Source organism: Gadus morhua, chromosome 3, assembly GCF_902167405.1.
Source record: "Gadus morhua chromosome 3, gadMor3.0, whole genome shotgun sequence".
NCBI lineage: Eukaryota > Metazoa > Chordata > Actinopteri > Gadiformes > Gadidae > Gadus > Gadus morhua.
The window spans coordinates 30,437,776-30,455,082 of NC_044050.1; the positions used below are offsets into that span (position 1 = coordinate 30,437,776).

Consider the following 17,307-nt stretch of genomic DNA (forward strand, 5'->3'; position numbering starts at 1 on the left):
GAGTAGAGGGCTCTCATTGGAAGCAGGCGGGCAGCAGCTGGTTAGTTAGTTGGTTAGTTTGTCCTCCAGGTGTCTGGACGGCTCTGAGGCCAGGGTCTTTAATCACCTTCAGTCATCGGGCTGCTAAGTGACCACCTACTTTAATCTATTATTACTTTCCATGCGCTGTAACTCTCACCACCTCTAAGGAGAATCCCCTGAACCGGTAATGGACTCGCTAAGCAGCCACTGGCCTCACGCTTTGGCCTGATGAAAACAGCTGGATGTGACAGCGTCTATTGAACACCAGTGTGGGGAGACTCTGCCCTCTGTCGTCAGACCCTCACCCGGTCTCCAGGAGGTCCTGGTCCACCAGGGGTTCGGAGCCCACTCCGGGTTCTGATCAAGGAAAAGTAAATGAACCAAGAACTCCTCTGATCTTTTGTTTGTTTTCATCTGTTGGCTTCTCATTTGTTTTCCTTTTTCCTCTGTTGCTCATTGCACTCAACACACGCACACGCACACGCACTCACTCACTCACTCACTCTCACACTCACTCACTCACTCACTCACTCACTCACTCACTCACTCACTCTCACACTCACTCACTCACTCACTCACTCACTCACTCACTCACTCACTCACTCACTCACTCACTCTCACACTCACTCACTCACTCACTCACTCACTCACTCACTCACTCACTCACTCACTCACATCAGCAGTTACCACTGGAGGCCCTTGCTTTGCGTTGTCTTTAGGTGGTGATTATTCATTTATGAATAACTCTGTTTCCTTGTAACTCAACGGAGTGTGTGGCTATAGTTGTGACTGTTTAACTGTGTTTGTGGCTATGGTGTGAGTGTGTTACTGTGTGTGTGTGTGGCTATGGTGTCAGTGTGTAACTGTGTGTGTGGCTATATGTTTGAGTGTGTAACAGAGTGTGAGGCTATAGGTGTATCGTTGATGCTGTGTGTCCTAAGGTATATAACCGTTGACGTAGTGCGTCTGTGTGAATATGGCATTTTCAGAAATGAACTTGTGATAGAAAATTCAGTGTTTTGTAATATTTCCCTATGACGTGTAATAATTTATTCTACGACAGTACTTTCTATATCGGAAAATACTTTAAATGTGACAGTCTTTGTATTTATCATCTACTAAATTATTGTACTTTTTTGCAATTTGTATATGTGTAAGTCCTGATGGTAATGTAATTAGTAATCACAGAACTCAATGGTCCATTGTAAGTTTGATGCATATTTTGTTTCATTGATGTACATACTGTATGATTGTTGATAAACAGCTTACTTTATTTTGTATATGACCAATAAACATGTTTTTAAATTAACAAGGTGTCTTGAATGGAATTAACATGAACTACCAAGTAAGACAAATAAAGTGTGCAGGTGGCAGTGTGAATGTTTACCTCATGGAGAATGGTTAAACACAGAACTGCTCTAATTACTACCTTAACGAATAACCTGTTATGTTAGCCTTTAAGTATGTGAATACCTATTCCAGCATTAACACATTGTATAATATGTTAGCACTTATTTTAGTGTGTGAGTGCGTAATCTGCCGTGAATTCAATAAATCTGATGCGTGAATCCATTCCTTGTGTGAATCCATTCTGGCTGTGAATCCATTCCGGGTCTAACTCCACTCCGGGTTTAGCTCCACTCAGGCTCTGACGCCACTCCGGCCCGGGTCTTCCGGGTCTGACTCCACTCCGGCTCTGACTCCACTCCAGGTCTAACTCCACTCCAGCTCTGACTCCAGTCCATGACTTCCAGACTCCCAACGGTTTCCAAACCGTCACTTTGCTCCTCCTTCGCGGGTAAAGATGTAAACACCGGCGCCCTGGTTGTGAAGCTACCGCCTGTTTCTCTGCGCTGGACGTGAGTTTATCTTCATCTACCTCCACGGATCATCACCAGACTGCCTTAGAGCTGCTATTCTTGTATGTGTTTATTTCTGGGGATTCACTATTTGTTGAGCCTCACGCCGGCTAACGGTGGCTAACTTACGTTAGCGTCAGTTTCCTCATTAAACTTTATTTAAACCTTTCAGCCTCCCGCCATGATGGAGGACTACGAGGAGTTCGCGGCGAACCGTCTCTCTGAGCTGAGGAGTCCGGCCGACCCCCCCTCTGCCCCGGGGAGGCTCTGCGGCCATCGGTCCCTGATCCGCTTCCACGGCCGCTGCGTACTTCCGCCCCTGGTAGGAGCACTCCCGCCCCTTGAAGGAAGAGGGGTCAAGCCCCTAACCTGTTCGCACCCCGCCTGGTGCTGAAGCTAGTGGCCAACCGCCTCCTGTTGTGGTGGTTATGGTCGTTGTGGTTGTTGTTGTGGTGGTGATTGTTGTTGTGGTTGTTGTTATTGTTGTTGTTGTGGTGTTTGTTGTGATTGTGGTTGTTGAGATTGTTGTGGTTGTTTTGTTGCTGATGTGATTGTTGTGCTTGTTTTGTTGCTGTTGTGGTTGTTATGGTGGTTATTGTGGTTGTTGTTGTTGTTGTTGTTGTGATTCTTGTGTTTCTTGTTGTAATTCGATTCCAGTCCTCCTTTTTCTTTTGGTGAAATATGAGCTTTTCCCAGAATGCACCTTGATGCTGCTGTTGGAGTCAACGCATGTTTGAGGTCTGATGTTTCCATTTGTGTTGTTATATCATTTTGTTATTGTATGGTTGTGTTTGTCCTACCAGTTGTCAGGGGAACGGAGAGAGGAGATGCGGACGTTGAAGGAACATCTGAAGAAGCCGTCTGATCGTAGCGAGTCAGCGGCCAGCGGACTGGTCGACCGCGTACAACACATCCTGCACAGCGTGCAGGTGAGAGAAAGACAGACAGACAGACAGACAGACAGACAGACAGACAGACAGACAGACAGACAGACAGACAGACAGACAGACTGCACCTTGATCAAGGGGGTCATGATCTCTCCAGTGATAATCCAGTGGTATCCAGTGATTATCTCTGCACCTTATCCAGTGGGGTCATTATCTCTGCACCTTATCCAGTGGGGTCATTATCTCTGCACCTTATCCAGTGGGGTCATTATCTCTGCACCTTATCCAGTGGGGTCATTATCTCTGCACCTTATCCAGTGGGGTCATTATCTCTGCACCTTATCCAGTGATTATCTCTGCACCTTATCCAGTGGGGTCATTATCTCTGCACCTTATCCAGTGGGGTCATTATCTCTGCACCTTATCCAGTGGGGTCATTATCTCTGCACCTTATCCAGTGGGGTCATTATCTCTGCACCTTATCCAGTGGGGTCATTATCTCTGCACCTTAATCCAGGGGTGTCATTCTCTGTAGTGATAATCCAGTGGGATCATGATTTCTGTTGTGATGATCGAGGGGTGTCATTATCTCTGTAGTGATGATTGTGTTTCTGTCTGGGAATTAGGGATGGCGAAAATGTAAAATATTCTTGACCGACCACCGAGCCTCATTAACCGGTAGAATCCGGTAACCCATCAGATTAAAATGAGCTATTTTTAATAACATCCATTTGGAGCCGCGCCAGACACACACACACACGCTCGCTCACTCACACGCTCGCTCACTCACTCACTCACTCACTCACTCACTCACTCACTCACTCACTCACTCACTCACTCACTCACTCACTCACTCACTCACTCACTCACTCACTCACTCACTCACTCACTCACTCACTCACTCACTCACTCACTCACTCACTCACTCACTCACTCACTGAGTGGGAGGCAGTGGCTCTAACCGCGGCACCACCTGTTTGAATCGAACCACCAGGCATGCTCACTGCAGGTGGACCGTGCGTAGAGAGCGGGCTCCAACGCCCACAATGGTCTGAGATGGACCTCATTGAGACCCTGCGCGGGATTCCCCAGGGGCCAATCGGAAGAGGGCAGCGTCAGGAGCTCATTTGAAACATTGCCGCGGCTCATTTAAGAACATGACAGCTCTGAAGAGACGGCGCTTGTTTAGTTTGGAGGAGACGGAAAAATTTAGTGTGAGGGATAATTTTTTCACTTGACACAAAAGATCTTTGAATGAGATGGCTGACTGTAGTCTTATAGCGTTCAGTCTACTGTCCATAATCATTTAGAGGTCATGTTCTCCGCCACTCGAATGCGGGAATAATTAAGACTTGAGGAGAAATTAACCAGTGGGCTGGAGACGGGGTGTCCGTCCAACTTCCAATAAGTCGCCTCATCTGATCATCTTTAGTGTGAAGTGAAACCAACACACTCCACAGTCCACACTGACCCCAACGTTGATACGGTCAACCATCGGCCAAACGCTCATCAGTTAACATCCCTACTGGGAATAGCATCAGAGACCCGTCTGTTTTATATTGAAGGATTGTTTCACCTTTTACAGAAAATGTATTCATTGTTGTTTTCCCGCCTTTCAGCTTCGGAAAGCACCGACTCTGCAGGAGTTCTTTGAGGAGAAGTCCGGCCTCCCCCCTCTCAGCCCCCCCTCCTCCCCTCACAGAGAGGCCTCCCCCCCTCTCTCCTCCCCCCCTCCAGCCGGCCCCCAGCAGGGCGCTGTCGGCCCAGAGGTGCCCCCGCTGACCTCGACCACCTACAGTGGAATGTCTCGACGCCCCCCACCCCCCCACTCACAACCCCTACTGGACCCCCCTGGGGGCGTCAGCCAGCGGCCCCAGTCCTCCGGGGACGGGACCCACAACGTGATGGGGAGGGCCGACTGGGCGAGGGAGAGCCGTGTGGAGGGGGGGACGTCCCTGGGGGGTTTCCTCCTCTGCAGCCCTTCAAACAGGGCCGCCATGACGCCAGACATCATCAGTCACCCGCCCATCGACGGGGAGAAGCTGGAGCGCTCTGCCATGGACACTTCCATCGAGGATTGTCTGATTGCCAATGACATGCTCCCAGAGGTCTGTAGCGCAGAGCCAGACCATAAACAGTCAGTCATTGGCTCGCTCTCAGCTGAGTCCGGCCCCCCAGTGGGCCATCTGGTCACATGTGTCCCACTAGGAACGTCCCCGGAAACGAATCATGGTATGAGAGCTCCATCAGCACAAGGTGACTCCTATGGCCGCCGTGACACTGGGTGTGGCCAGGAGGGTCCAGGCCCTACCGTGGAGGCTGGCCCGGAGGTGACCCTGTCCCCAGCCACAACACCACCCCCTCAGGTACTGGGAGAGTCGTCCAGACCGCCCGGGGAGCCCTACCGCCTCAGCCTCCAGGCCCTGCTCAAGAAGTCCCAGGAGTGCCGGCAGCAGCAGCGAGTGCTCAGGAACCAGGCCAGACCCGGCCGGGTGGTCCCGGAGAGAGACCGCGGCACAGAGGAGAGCCTGTCGGACAAAGAGAACCAGGAGGTCCCCCATAAGGCCCCTCAGAGGAGGAGCACCAAACACACCAGTGGGGACCCCCCAGCAGACACCGCCCTGAACAAGTGGGGCAAGGATGAGCAGGAAGGGTCTCAGGTAGAAGACCTCGCTTTAAAAGGTTCCACCGATGAATTCACAGCCTCACACAACACCAAAGGCTTCAGTTCAACAGGCAGAGCAAACACAGAGACTTTGGACTTAGGAGGCAAAAGTAAAACCATCCCTGAAAACATTCCGCCTGCTCTCTCACCTGGAGGTGCCCACGAGGCGTCCTCCAACCCTGTGGAGGCCTCTGCTCTGCCCCCTGAGGGGTCAGCCCCCGCCCCCAGGGCTGGAGGTACGCTCCGGGGGGTCAGTGATCCTCAGAGAGGAGGGGGCTACCACGTCCTCCCCAGCCCTGTGCTGTGCACCAGCCCGGTTCACTGTAAGAGCAGAGGGCTCCATGAGGGGGGGCACGCCCACCCTGAGCCCGGAGCGCACAACGGTCACAGCCGGGGGCAGCCGGGGGCACAGCCCGTCCAGGGAGGGGGTCCAGCAGGACTCGCGCTGAGCAGGAGCTCAGCTCACACGCAGCAGATGGACCAGCTGGAGCTCAACCTGTCCGGCCTCAAGCTGCTCATCTCTGAGCTGGAGTCCACCATCACAGAGAGTATGAGGAACCAGGCCCCGCCCGGAGACCCTCCTCACGTGGGCCACAGCCTCTCTGGGGAGGGGCGTCCTGGCCGGGACAACGCCTGGACCGGGGGCCCCACTGATGAAGACACAGACCCTGAGCTGTGGGACTTCATAGACCTCCCGTACTTCAGACCGCACCGAGGAGGGGACGGCGGGGGGGGGAGCCACGGGAACCCAGGCCAGGCCCCGGCCCGCGGCCTGGCCCGGGTGTCGGCTGCTGGAGGGGGGGGTGGGGGCTCCCCCAGCGCCCAGGGGGCCCCCGGGGCCAGAGGACCCCTCACCTGCTCCAGGATCCCCCAGCCGTCTGCAAAGCGCCCCTCCTTCTCCCCCAGGCCGCTCATCCCAGACGCATTCTGGGAGATTCAGCCGGTCAGGGTGCAGTCGGACAGCAGCAACCAGCCGTTCAGGGTGCAGTCGGACAGCAGCAACCAGCCGGTCAGACCACCAGCCGCAGTGGCGGAGGGCGACCCTCTGAACCGGTCGTACGACGTGGAGCGTCCGTCGGGACTCTGGCACCTGGACCCTTCGGGGTCCGGGGCCGGTTCGTACCTTTCTCCCGTCCCGGACCACAAGCGCCGCACCCCGGAGAGCGAGGGAGGGGCCGGAGGGCAGGGGGGCGTGTCCAAGGCCAAACGCAGACTGCTCATGCATGCAGAGCAGGCGGCGGAGGAGAGGAGGCGGGGCAGACTCTCGTACGCCAGCCCCCCCAACGGTGAGGCCAATACAGCCGCTAACCCCGCCCTCATCCCCCTCTGACCACTCCCCTCTGTCTCCCCAGCCCCGCCCCCTGGCCCCGGAGGCCAATAGAGGCTCTGGGTTCAGCCGCTAACCCCGCCCTCATCCCCCTCTGACCACTCCCCTCTGTCTCCCCAGCCCCGCCCCCCGGCCCCGGAGGCCAATAGAGGCTCTGGGTTCAGCCGCTAACCCCGCCCTCATCCCCCTCTGACCACTCCCCTCTGTCTCCCCAGCCCCGCCCCCCTGGCCCCGGAGGCCAATAGAGGCTCTGGGTTCAGCCGCTAACCCCGCCCTCATCCCCCTCTGACCACTCCCCTCTGTCTCCCCAGCCCCGCCCCCCGGCCCCGGAGGCCAATAAAGGCTCTGGGTTCAGCCGCTAACCCCGCCCTCATCCCCCTCTGACCACTCCCCTCTGTCTCCCAAGCCCCGCCCCCCGGCCCCGGAGGCCAATAGAGGCTCTGGGTTCAGCCGCTAACCCCGCCCTCATCCCCCTCTGACCACTCCCCTCTGCCTCCCTAGCCCCACCCCCTGGCCCCGGAGGCCAATAGAGGCTCTGGGTTCAGCCGCTAACCCCGCCCTCATCCCCCTCTGACCACTCCCCTCTGTCTCCCCAGCCCCGCCCCGCCCCTGGCCCCGGCGGCCAATAGAGGCTCTGGGTTCAGCCGCTAACCCCGCCCTCATCCCACTCTGACCACTCCCCTCTGTCTCCCCAGCCTCTCCGCCGGGCCGTGGTGCCGGGGGCGACCCGGGAGACGAGCTGAAGCTGGCGCATGCCGCCCAGTGGAGGGCGCTGCAGGCTGAGCAGGGCGTCCAGCAGCAGCACCTCCTCCAGGTAGGACCGCCACCCCCAGGGAGGGGGGCAGGAGGGGGGCAGGACTGCCAGGGATACACCTCAGATATAGAATGGAAAAAAAAATTTGGGTCATTACAAAAGAAGAAGTATTTAAAGAGATACTTCACCGGTGGGAATATGAAGGTTTTATGAATTAAATAATTCAATGTATTATAAATGTGAAAAAAAATTGATATCGGTTCATCCTTGCCTGAAAAAAGGCAGAAAGAGTGTTTTCATGGTCTCTCTGGCTCAAAGTAAGAAAACCTCCAACTACCACAGTGCATTGCGCTCGCTACCCCGCCCACCTGTCGGTCTCCCGTCCCCCTCATTCCCCCTCAGTACGCGAGCTCCCGCCCCCTCTCATTCCTTATTGGTGGAAAAATTTGCCACCAAAAGTGTGTTGTAGTCCTCGGCCCTTCTAGCAGGACAAGAGGTTTCTCCCGAAATTACGTCAAACGCGTCATTTGACGTCATTTCGGGAGAAAATTAGATGTGAAAAAATGGGCCAAGGGGAGACTGGTTTAGACTGATATTTATTTATATATTTATTTATATTACAATAGCGATTTTATAATGATAGAACGCCGGTTCTAAATGGGTGAAGTATCCCTTTAAGTTAAATACAAATTGACTATTTTCCTGTTCTTCTGATAATTGTTGGTGTGTGGTCACTACCAGACACTTCTAGAAGCTCACTGAGGCTGGAAATGGCATCTCTCTCTGTCTCTCCCTCTGACTCTGTCTCTCTCTCTCTCTGTCTCTCCCTCTGACTCTGCCCCTCTCTCTGTCTCTGCCTCTGTCTCTGTCTCTCCCTCTGACTCTGCCCCTCTCTCTGTCTCTGCCTCTGTCTCTGTCTCTCACTCTTTCTCTCTCTCTCTGTCTCTTTCTCTGTCTCTATCCCTCTTTCGCTCTGTCTCTCTCTCTCTCGCTCTGTCTCTTGCTCTCTCTCTCTGCCTGTCTCTCTCTCTGCCTGTCGCTCTGTCTCTCTCTCTGCCTGTCTCTCTCTCTCTCTGCCTGTCGCTCTGCCTGTCTCTCTCTCTGCCTGTCACTCTGCCTGTCTCTCTCTGCCTGTCTCTCTGCCTGTCTCTCTCTCTGCCTGTCTCTCTTTCTGCTTGTCGCTCTGTCTCTCTCTCTGCCTGTCTCTCTCTGCCTGTCTCTCTCTCTGCCTGTCGCTCTGCCTGTCTCTCTCTCTCTGCCTGTCTCTCTCTGCCTGTCTCTCTCTGCCTGTCTCTATCTGCCTGTCGCTCTGCCTGTCTCTCTCTGCCTGTCTCTCTCTGCCTGTCTCTCTCTCTGCCTGTCGCTCTGCCTCTGGCTCCAGGAGGCTTCCAGGTAGTGTTGCAGCAGGCTGGGGGTTCTGGGGACCTGTTGCCACACATTGAGCCAGTGTGTCCTCTTTAGATGGAGATGTAGTTTGGCCCCTGGGCGTTGTCCGCCTCACCCACGGTCAGCCAGCACACTGAGCTGTGATTGTTCCTTCAGGAGTGGAGTACACTCCTACGTCTGCCAAGACTTCCATTAACCAGAATGTGTCGCTACGGTGACCTGTAATGTTTCTCAAAAGACGAGGTGGAGACCTTGGCAAGACGCTGGCTGGGTGCCAGCCCGTAGAAACCTTCCACACACAAACACATGTACACACGCACACACGCGCGCCGCCGCCCGTCTGAGAGCGGTGTTGTCGGGTCGTGGGCGGACTGCGGAGTACTGATCATTACAGGAGACCTTCAAACCCTCCCTGTAGAAGAGCCCCGGGATCCACCCTTAAGTGTTTCACTGCATCCCAAAGAGGCCACATGCCATGATGGTGTGTGTGTGTGTGTGTGTGTGTGTGTGTGTGTGTGTGTGTGTGTGTGTGTGTGTGTGTGTGTGTGTGTGTGTGTGTGTGTGTGTGTGTGTGTGTGTGTGTGTGTGTGTGTATTTTTGCGTGTGCACGTTGAACCAAGGACGACTGCTGATGTCGCGTGTGCGTGCGTGTGCGTGTGTGTGTGCGTGTGGACTTGCATCCAATGTTGTGCTTGGCCAGTTGTCCTTGCCCTATTAATTACAGTCTCGGTTTAATATATGCATTTCTAACAACAATGTAATTAACATAAGCTGGGTAATGAAGGGACCTTTGTGGTGTTTCCTCCGTCGGTGGACTGGTGCAGGTGAGGAGTGGCTAGAGGGGGGGGGGGGGGGGGGGGGGGGGGGGCGGGGGGGAGGGAGGAGCGCTTGTTTAATTCATGAGTGTCTGCCTAAGTGGCAGGTCATCCACCAGAGGGACAACACTAATGAATGTCTCTCTCTCCCTCTCTCTCTCCCTCTCCCTCTCCCTCTCCCCCCCCCCCCCCCCCCCCCCCCCTCCCCCTCCCAGGCGTTGTCGGAGCGCTGCCGTCTCCTTCAGAGGGTGTCCTCGCTCTGCCCGCCGTCTGTCTCCTGGCCCGGGGACGCCGCCACCTTGTCGGGAGGCGGCGTCCTCTCAGACGTCTGCTTCCAGGTACCGTTCAGCCCTCTTCCCCTCCTCCCTGGTACCGTTCAGCCCTCTTCCTCTCCTCCCTGGTACCGTTCAGCCCTCTTCCCCTCCTCCCTTGTACCGTTCAGCCCTCTTCCTCTCCTCCCTGGTACCGTTCAGCCCTCTTCCTCTCCTCCCTGGTACCGTTCAGCCCTCTTCCCCCTCCTCCCTGGTACCGTTCAGCCCTCTTCCTCTCCTCCCTGGTACCGTTCAGCCCTCTTCCTCTCCTCCCTGGTACCGTTCAGCCCTCTTCCTCTCCTCCCTGGTACCGTTCAGCCCTCTTCCTCTCCTCCCTGGTACCGTTCAGCCCTCTTCCTCTCCTCCCTGGTACCGTTCAGCCCTCTTCCTCCTCCTCCCTAGTACCGTTCAGCCCTCTTCCTCTCCTCCCTGGTACCGTTCAGCCCTCTTCCTCTCCTCCCTGGTACCGTTCAGCCCTCTTCCTCCTCCTCCCTGGTACCGTTCAGCCCTCTTCCTCCTCCTCCCTAGTACCGTTCAGCCCTCTTCCTCTCCTCCCTGGTACCGTTCAGCCCTCTTCCTCCTCCTCCCTGGTACCGTTCAGCCCTCTTCCTCTCTTCCCTGGTACCGTTCAGCCCTCTTCCTCTCCTCCCTGGTAACGTTCAGCCCTCTTCCTCCTCCTCCCTGGTACCGTTCAGCCCTCTTCCTCTCCTCCCTGGTACCGTTCAGTCCTCTTCCTCTCCTCCCTGGTACCGTTCAGCCCTCTTCCTATCCTCCCTGGTACCGTTCAGCCCTCTTCCTCTCCTCCCTGGTACCGTTCAGCCCTCTTCCTACTCCTCCCTGGTACCGTTCAGCCCTCTTCCTCCTCCTCCCTGGTACCGTTCAGCCCTCTTCCTCTCCTCCCTGGTACCGTTCAGCCCTCTTCCTCCTCCTCCCTGGTACCGTTCAGCCCTCTTCCTCCTCCTCCCTGGTACCGTTCAGCCCTCTTCCCCTCCTCCCTGGTACCGTTCAGCCCTCTTCCTCCTCCTCCCTGGTACCGTTCAGCCCTCTTCCTCTCCTCCCTGGTAACAAGGCGGGGTTCTTTCTGGCTGTGGTTCTCTGCGTGGGGGAGTGTCCCATGCTGGTCCCATCCTGAAGGCCCAGTACCAGCTGGTACATGACCAGTAGACAGCCTTTAGCCTGCTTATCTTTGAATTCTCCCAGGGGGTGTTTGTGTGTTTGTGTTGGGGGGTGTTTGTGTAGGGGGGTGTTTGTGTTTGTGTTGGGGGGTGTTTGTGTTGGGTGGTGTTTGTGTTTGTGTTGGGGGGTGTTTGTGTTGGGGGGTGTTTGTGTTTGTGTTGGGGGGTGTTTGTGTTGGGGGGTGTTTGTGTTGGGGGGTGTTTGTGTTTGTGTTGGGGGGTGTTTGTGTTGGGGGGTGTTTGTGTTGGGGGGTGTTTGTGTTTGTGTTGGGTGGTGTTTGTGTTTGTGTTGGGGGTGTTTGTGTTGGGGGGTGTTTGTGTTTGTGTTGGGGGGTGTATGTGTTGGGTGGTGTTTGTGTGTTTGTTTGTGTTGGGTGGTGTTTGTGTGTATGTGTTGGGTGGTGTTTGTGTTTGTGTTGGGGGGTGTTTGTGTTGGGTGGTGTTTGTGTTTGTGTTGGGTGGTGTTTGTGTTTGTGTTGGGTGGTGTTTGTGTTGGGTGGTGTTTGTGTTTGTGTTGGGGGGTGTTTGTGTTGGGTGGTGTTTGTGTTTGTGTTGGGGGGTGTTTGTGTTGGGGGGTGTTTGTGTTGGGTGGTGTTTGTGTTTGTGTTGGGGGGTGTTTGTGTTGGGGGGTGTTTGTGTTGGGTGGTGTTTGTGTTGGGTGGTGTTTGTGTTTGTGTTGGGGGGTGTATGTGTTGGGTGGTGTTTGTGTGTTTGTTTGTGTTGGGTGGTGTTTGTGTGTATGTGTTGGGTGGTGTTTGTGTTTGTGTTGGGGGGTGTTTGTGTTGGGTGGTGTTTGTGTGTTTGTGTTGGGGGGTGTTTGTGTTGGGGGGTGTTTGTGTTGGGGGGTGTTTGTGTTGGGTGGTGTTTGTGTTTGTGTTGGGTGGTGTTTGTGTTTGTGTTGGGGGGTGTTTGTGTTGGGTGGTGTTTGTGTTTGTGTTGGGGGGTGTTTGTGTTTGTGTTGGGGGGTGTTTGTGTTGGGTGGTGTTTGTGTTTGTGTTGGGGGGTGTTTGTGTTGGGGGGTGTTTGTGTTGGGGGGTGTATGTGTTGGGTGGTGTTTGTGTGTTTGTTTGTGTTGGGTGGTGTTTGTGTGTATGTGTTGGGTGGTGTTTGTGTGTATGTGTTGGGGGGTGTTTGTGTTGGGCGGTGTTTGTGTTGGGCGGTGTTTGTGTTGGGTGGTGTTTGTGTGTTTGTGTTGGGGGGTGTTTGTGTTGGGTGGTGTTTGTGTGTTTGTGTTGGGGGGTGTTTGTGTTGGGTGGTGTTGGTGTGTTTGTGTTGGGTGGTGTTTGTGTTTGTGTTGGGCGGTGTTTGTGTTGGGCGGTGTTAGTGTTTGTGTTGGGCGGTGTTTGTGTTGGGTGGTGTTTGTGTGTTTGTGTTTGTGTTGGGGGGTGTTTGTGTTGGGTGGTGTTGGTGTTTGTGTTGGGGGGTGTTTGTGTTGGGTGGTGTTTGTGTTTGTGTTGGGTGGTGTTTGTGTTTGTGTTGGGGGGTGTTTGTGTTGGGTGGTGTTTGTGTTTGTGTTGGGGGGTGTTTGTGTTGGGGGGTGTATGTGTTGGGTGGTGTTTGTGTTTGTGTTGGGGGGTGTTTGTGTTGGGGGGTGTATGTGTTGGGTGGTGTTTGTGTGTTTGTGTTTGTGTTGGGGGGTGTATGTGTTGGGTGGTGTTTGTGTTTGTGTTGGGGGGTGTTTGTGTTGGGTGGTGTTTGTGTTTGTGTTGGGGGGTGTTTGTGTTGGGTGGTGTTGGTGTGTTTGTGTTTGTGTTGGGGGGTGTATGTGTTGGGTGGTGTTTGTGTGTTTGTTTGTGTTGGGTGGTGTTTGTGTGTATGTGTTGGGTGGTGTTTGTGTGTATGTGTTGGGGGGTGTTTGTGTTGGGCGGTGTTTGTGTTGGGCGGTGTTTGTGTTGGGTGGTGTTTGTGTGTTTGTGTTGGGGGGTGTTTGTGTTGGGTGGTGTTTGTGTGTTTGTGTTGGGGGGTGTTTGTGTTGGGTGGTGTTGGTGTGTTTGTGTTGGGTGGTGTTTGTGTTTGTGTTGGGCGGTGTTTGTGTTGGGCGGTGTTAGTGTTTGTGTTGGGCGGTGTTTGTGTTGGGTGGTGTTTGTGTTTGTGTTGGGGGGTGTTTGTGTTGGGTGGTGTTGGTGTGTTTGTGTTTGTGTTGGTGTGTTTGTGTTTGTGTGTTTGTGTTGGGTGGTGTTTGTGTGTTTGTGTTTGTGTTGGGGGGTGTTTGTGTTAGGTGGTGTTTGTGTTTGTGTTGGGTGGTGTTCCGTTCCCCTGCCCAGATCCCGACAGTTAGAGAATCAACAAGTACGCCCCTACGTCTCCCTGCCCCGTTACTCTGACGGTCTCTGAGTCTGCCTCATGGACCATCAGTCTGCCTCATGGACCATCAGTCTGCCTCATGGACCATCAGTCTGCCTCATGGACCATCAGTCTGCCTCATGGACCATCAGTCTGCCTCATGGACCATCAGTCTGCCTCATGGACCATCAGTCTGCCTCATGGACCATCAGTCTGCCTCATGGACCATCAGTCTGCCTCATGGACCATCAGTCTGCCTCATGGACCATCAGTCTGCCTCATGGACCATCAGTCTGCCTCATGGACCATCAGTCTGCCTCATGGACCATCAGTCTGCCTCATGGACCATCAGTCTGCCTCATGGACCATCAGTCTGCCTCCTTATTGGGCGACCAGATGCCAGCGCAAGGACGTTGAGATCCTGGAGGGGAAATGAATTGGTTGTCATTGGTGGAATTGGTTCTCTCTCTCTCTCTCTCTCGCTCTCGCTCTCTCTCTCCGCCCCCTCAGCTCCCCCTGCCCGCCGCCCCGCCCCTACAGTCTGTGGGGCGGTCTCTCCCTGAGCGCTGGCGCCCCCTGGTGGCGGCGGCCGTGAAGGGTTTCCTGACACGCCGGCTGCTGAGGACCGGGAGGGTGCAGCAGCTGCGACGCACGGCCAGGGTACGCTCCGATTGGCTGCTCCCAGTTGCCGGGCTCTGTTGTATTGCTCAAACACAGGGATAAGTGTGTGTGTGTGTGTGTGTGTGTGTGTGTGTGTGTGTGTGTGTGTGTGTGTGTGTGTGTGTGTGTGTGTGTGTGTGTGTGTGTGTGTGTGTGTGTGTGTGTGTGTAGGACACCCAGCAGTTCCTGCAGGCCTTTGAGAATCAGAGTCCGGGGGGGCGAGAGGGGCTGTGCAGCAGACAGGACGGGTTGCTGTGGGAGAGAGTCACCCTGCAGGTACGCACGCCTCTCACTCACTTACTCACGCTGTCGCTGTCCCGTCTGCATCACCTCTGCTACCGTCTGCCGTCAACACGTGATTCTTCCTCTCTCCTCTCTCCTCTCTCCTCTCCTCTCTCCTTTCCTCTCTTCTCTCCTCTCTCCAGCTGCGGTCTGTCCGCTACGAGATCCATGATGTTTTCTTCAGGCTGACGGCGGCTGAGAAGATGCAGCTGATTCGCTGGGACAGAGAGCTCAAACAACAGGTAGCCTCCCCCCAATAGAGCTCAAACAACAGGTAGCCTCCCCCCAATAGAGCTCAACAACAGGTAGCCTCCCCCCAATAGAGCTCAAACAACAGGTAGCCTCCCCCCAATAGAGCTCAAACAACAGGTAGCCTCCCCCCATATAGAGCTCAAACAACAGGTAGCCTCCCCCCAATAGAGCTCAACAACAGGTAGCCTCCCCCCAATAGAGCTCAAACAACAGGTAGCCTCCCCCCAATAGAGCTCAAACAACAGGTAGCCTCCCCCCAATAGAGCTCAAACAACAGGTAGCCTCCCCCCAATAGAGCTCAACAACAGGTAGCCTCCCACCAATAGAGCTCAAACAACAGGTAGCCTCCCCCCAATAGAGCTCAACAACAGGTAGCCTCCCCCCAATAGAGCTCAACAACAGGTAGCCTCCCACCAATAGAGCTCAAACAACAGGTAGCCTCCCACCAATAGAGCTCAAACAACAGGTAGCCTCCCACCAATAGAGCTCAACAACAGGTAGCCTCCCCCCAATAGAGCTCAACAACAGGTAGCCTCCCACCAATAGAGCTCAAGCAACAGGTAGCCTCCCATCAATAGAGCTCAAACAACAGGTAGCCTCCCCCCAATAGAGCTCAAACAACAGGTAGCCTCCCACCAATAGAACTCAAACAACGCCAATAGAGCTCAAACAACAGGTAGCCTCCCCCCAATAGAACTCAACAACAGGTTGCCTTCCACCAATAGAGCTCAACAACAGGTAGCCTCCCACCAATAGAGCTCAAACAACAGGTAGCCTCCCACCAATAGAGCTCAAACAACGCCAATAGAGCTCAAACAACAGGTAGCCTCCCCCCAATAGAACTCAACAACAGGTTGCCTTCCACCAATAGAGCTCAACAACAGGTAGCCTCCCACCAATAGAGCTGAAACAACAGGTAGCCTCCCACCAATATAGCTCAAACAACGACAATAGAGCTCAAACAACAGGTAGCCTCCCCCCAATAGAGCTCAACAACACCAATAGAGCTCAACAACACCAATAGAGCTCAACAACACCAATAGAGCTCAACAACAGGTAGCCTCCCCCCAATAGAGCTCAAACAACAGGTAGCCTCCCCCCAATAGAGCTCAAACAGGTAGCCTCCCCCAATAGAGCTCAAACAACAGGTAGCCTCCCCCCAATAGAGCTCAAACAACAGGTAGCCTCCCCCCAATAGAGCTCAAACAACAGGTAGCCTCCCACCAATAGAGCTCAAACAACAGGTAGCCTCCCACCAATAGAGCTCAAACAGGTAGCCTTCCACCAATAGAGCTCAACAACAGGTAGCCTCCCCCCAATAGAGCTCAAACAGGTAGCCTTCCACCAATAGAGCTCAAACAACAGGTAGCCTCCCCCCAATAGAGCTCAAACAACAGGTAGCCTCCCACCAATAGAGCTCAAACAGGTAGCCTTCCACCAATAGAGCTCAACAACAGGTAGCCTCCCCCCAATAGAGCTCAACAACAGGTAGCCTTCCACCAATAGAGCTCAAACAACAGGTAGCCTCCCATCAATAGAGCTCAAACAACAACAGCAACTTGTGCTGAATAAAAGGCCAGCAGCCTCCCCAATAGCCAGGCTACCCCCCACCCATACTGACTGCAGACTGGTCGCTCACTGGTTCTGCTCATGTCAAGCTGTTCTTTTTAATTCATGAGTTCATTAGGTCCAGCTGTTTTCTTTTTTAGATATCGCCAGGCGTGATTTGTGGATTAAACGGTTATTATCTTAGATGTTAATAGCAGTTGTGAGAATATTTGCTGCAGCAATAGGTCTGCCGAGGTCTCATTTGATTTATTAATTACGGTCGGATGTAAAGAGGTTGGTTTAAGTAGCATTAGACACCTTGATTTGCGAATCAGTTTACATTTTCATTCTTCAGGAAAATGTTTACTTGTATACAATTCAGGGACATTTTACTTCATTTAATTGTGTGTGTGTGTGTGTGTGTGTGTGTGTGTGTGTGTGTGTGTGTGTGTGTGTGTGTGTGTGTGTGTGTGTGTGTGTGTGTGTGTGTGTGTGTGTGTGTGTGTGTGTGAGAGACAGACAGGGCCACCAGGTCGGGTCGTTGGAAAGAGTTCTCTGTCTGCTGCCACACAGAAATCCTTGGAGAGGAAAAGAAGACTCATGTAACTACCTTCAGACGCACACACACACACACACACACACACACACACACACACACACACACACACACACACACACACACACACCGCACTAGAAGCCTCTGTAGCATATTCCCCTCACTCCGTGGTTCTTGTGTCAGGATGCAGCAGAAGGTCCCAGACCGGCCTTGGGTCAGAGGGGCCCAGGGTCCTCACCTTAGGGGCCCACCTACACCACAACGCAGGCCGGGGCAGCTCAGGACTTCAAAGCCTCAGAGGGGCCCCAAGACCTCCAGGACCGGTAGACGCTGATAGCCTCTGAAGAACCACTGGGAACACCACATATATGTATCACCGTGGACCAGAGATTAGCCTAGAAACGTGTTCCTGTTGATATTTTTGCATTGCCAATTTTTTATAATTATATTTATACATTTTTGAAGTTTTTAATAAACGTTTCTATTTAAAGTTTTTGTGGGTCTGTCTCTCTCTGTGTGTCCGGCG

At 54.0% G+C, this 17,307-nt stretch overlaps 1 protein-coding gene across 5 annotated transcripts; it reads left to right on the forward strand.

The window, feature by feature from the left end:
- The first annotated feature begins 1,401 nt into the window (after positions 1-1,401).
- cp110 (centriolar coiled-coil protein 110) lies at positions 1,402-17,274 on the forward strand. Of its 5 annotated transcripts, XM_030351473.1 has the most exons (12): positions 1,407-1,942; positions 2,053-2,202; positions 2,684-2,809; positions 4,387-4,881; positions 4,936-6,718; positions 7,455-7,573; positions 9,930-10,052; positions 13,994-14,143; positions 14,315-14,419; positions 14,569-14,667; positions 16,745-16,827; positions 16,965-17,274. In XM_030351473.1, the coding sequence occupies exons 2-12, from the start codon at positions 2,062-2,064 to the stop codon at positions 17,113-17,115; spliced, it is 3,375 nt and encodes a 1,124-aa protein (XP_030207333.1). In that variant the 5' UTR covers positions 1,407-1,942; positions 2,053-2,061; the 3' UTR covers positions 17,116-17,274. The 5 variants fall into 5 exon arrangements, with proteins under 5 accessions (XP_030207334.1, XP_030207333.1, XP_030207331.1 ...); XM_030351474.1 differs by having other exon boundaries at positions 1,402-1,942; positions 4,387-6,718; positions 16,741-16,827; XM_030351471.1 differs by having other exon boundaries at positions 4,387-6,718.
- Positions 17,275-17,307: the final 33 nt, after the last annotated feature.

Coding starts and splice junctions, on each gene's coding strand:
- cp110 (XM_030351471.1), top strand. CDS start 2,062: ATGATGGAGGACTACGAGGAGTTCGCGGCGAACCGTCTCTCTGAGCTG. Junction 2,203..2,683: donor GCTGCGTACTTCCGCCCCTG/GTAGGAGCACTC, acceptor TTGTCCTACCAG/TTGTCAGGGGAACGGAGAGA. Junction 14,420..14,568: donor GGGAGAGAGTCACCCTGCAG/GTACGCACGCCT, acceptor TCCTCTCTCCAG/CTGCGGTCTGTCCGCTACGA.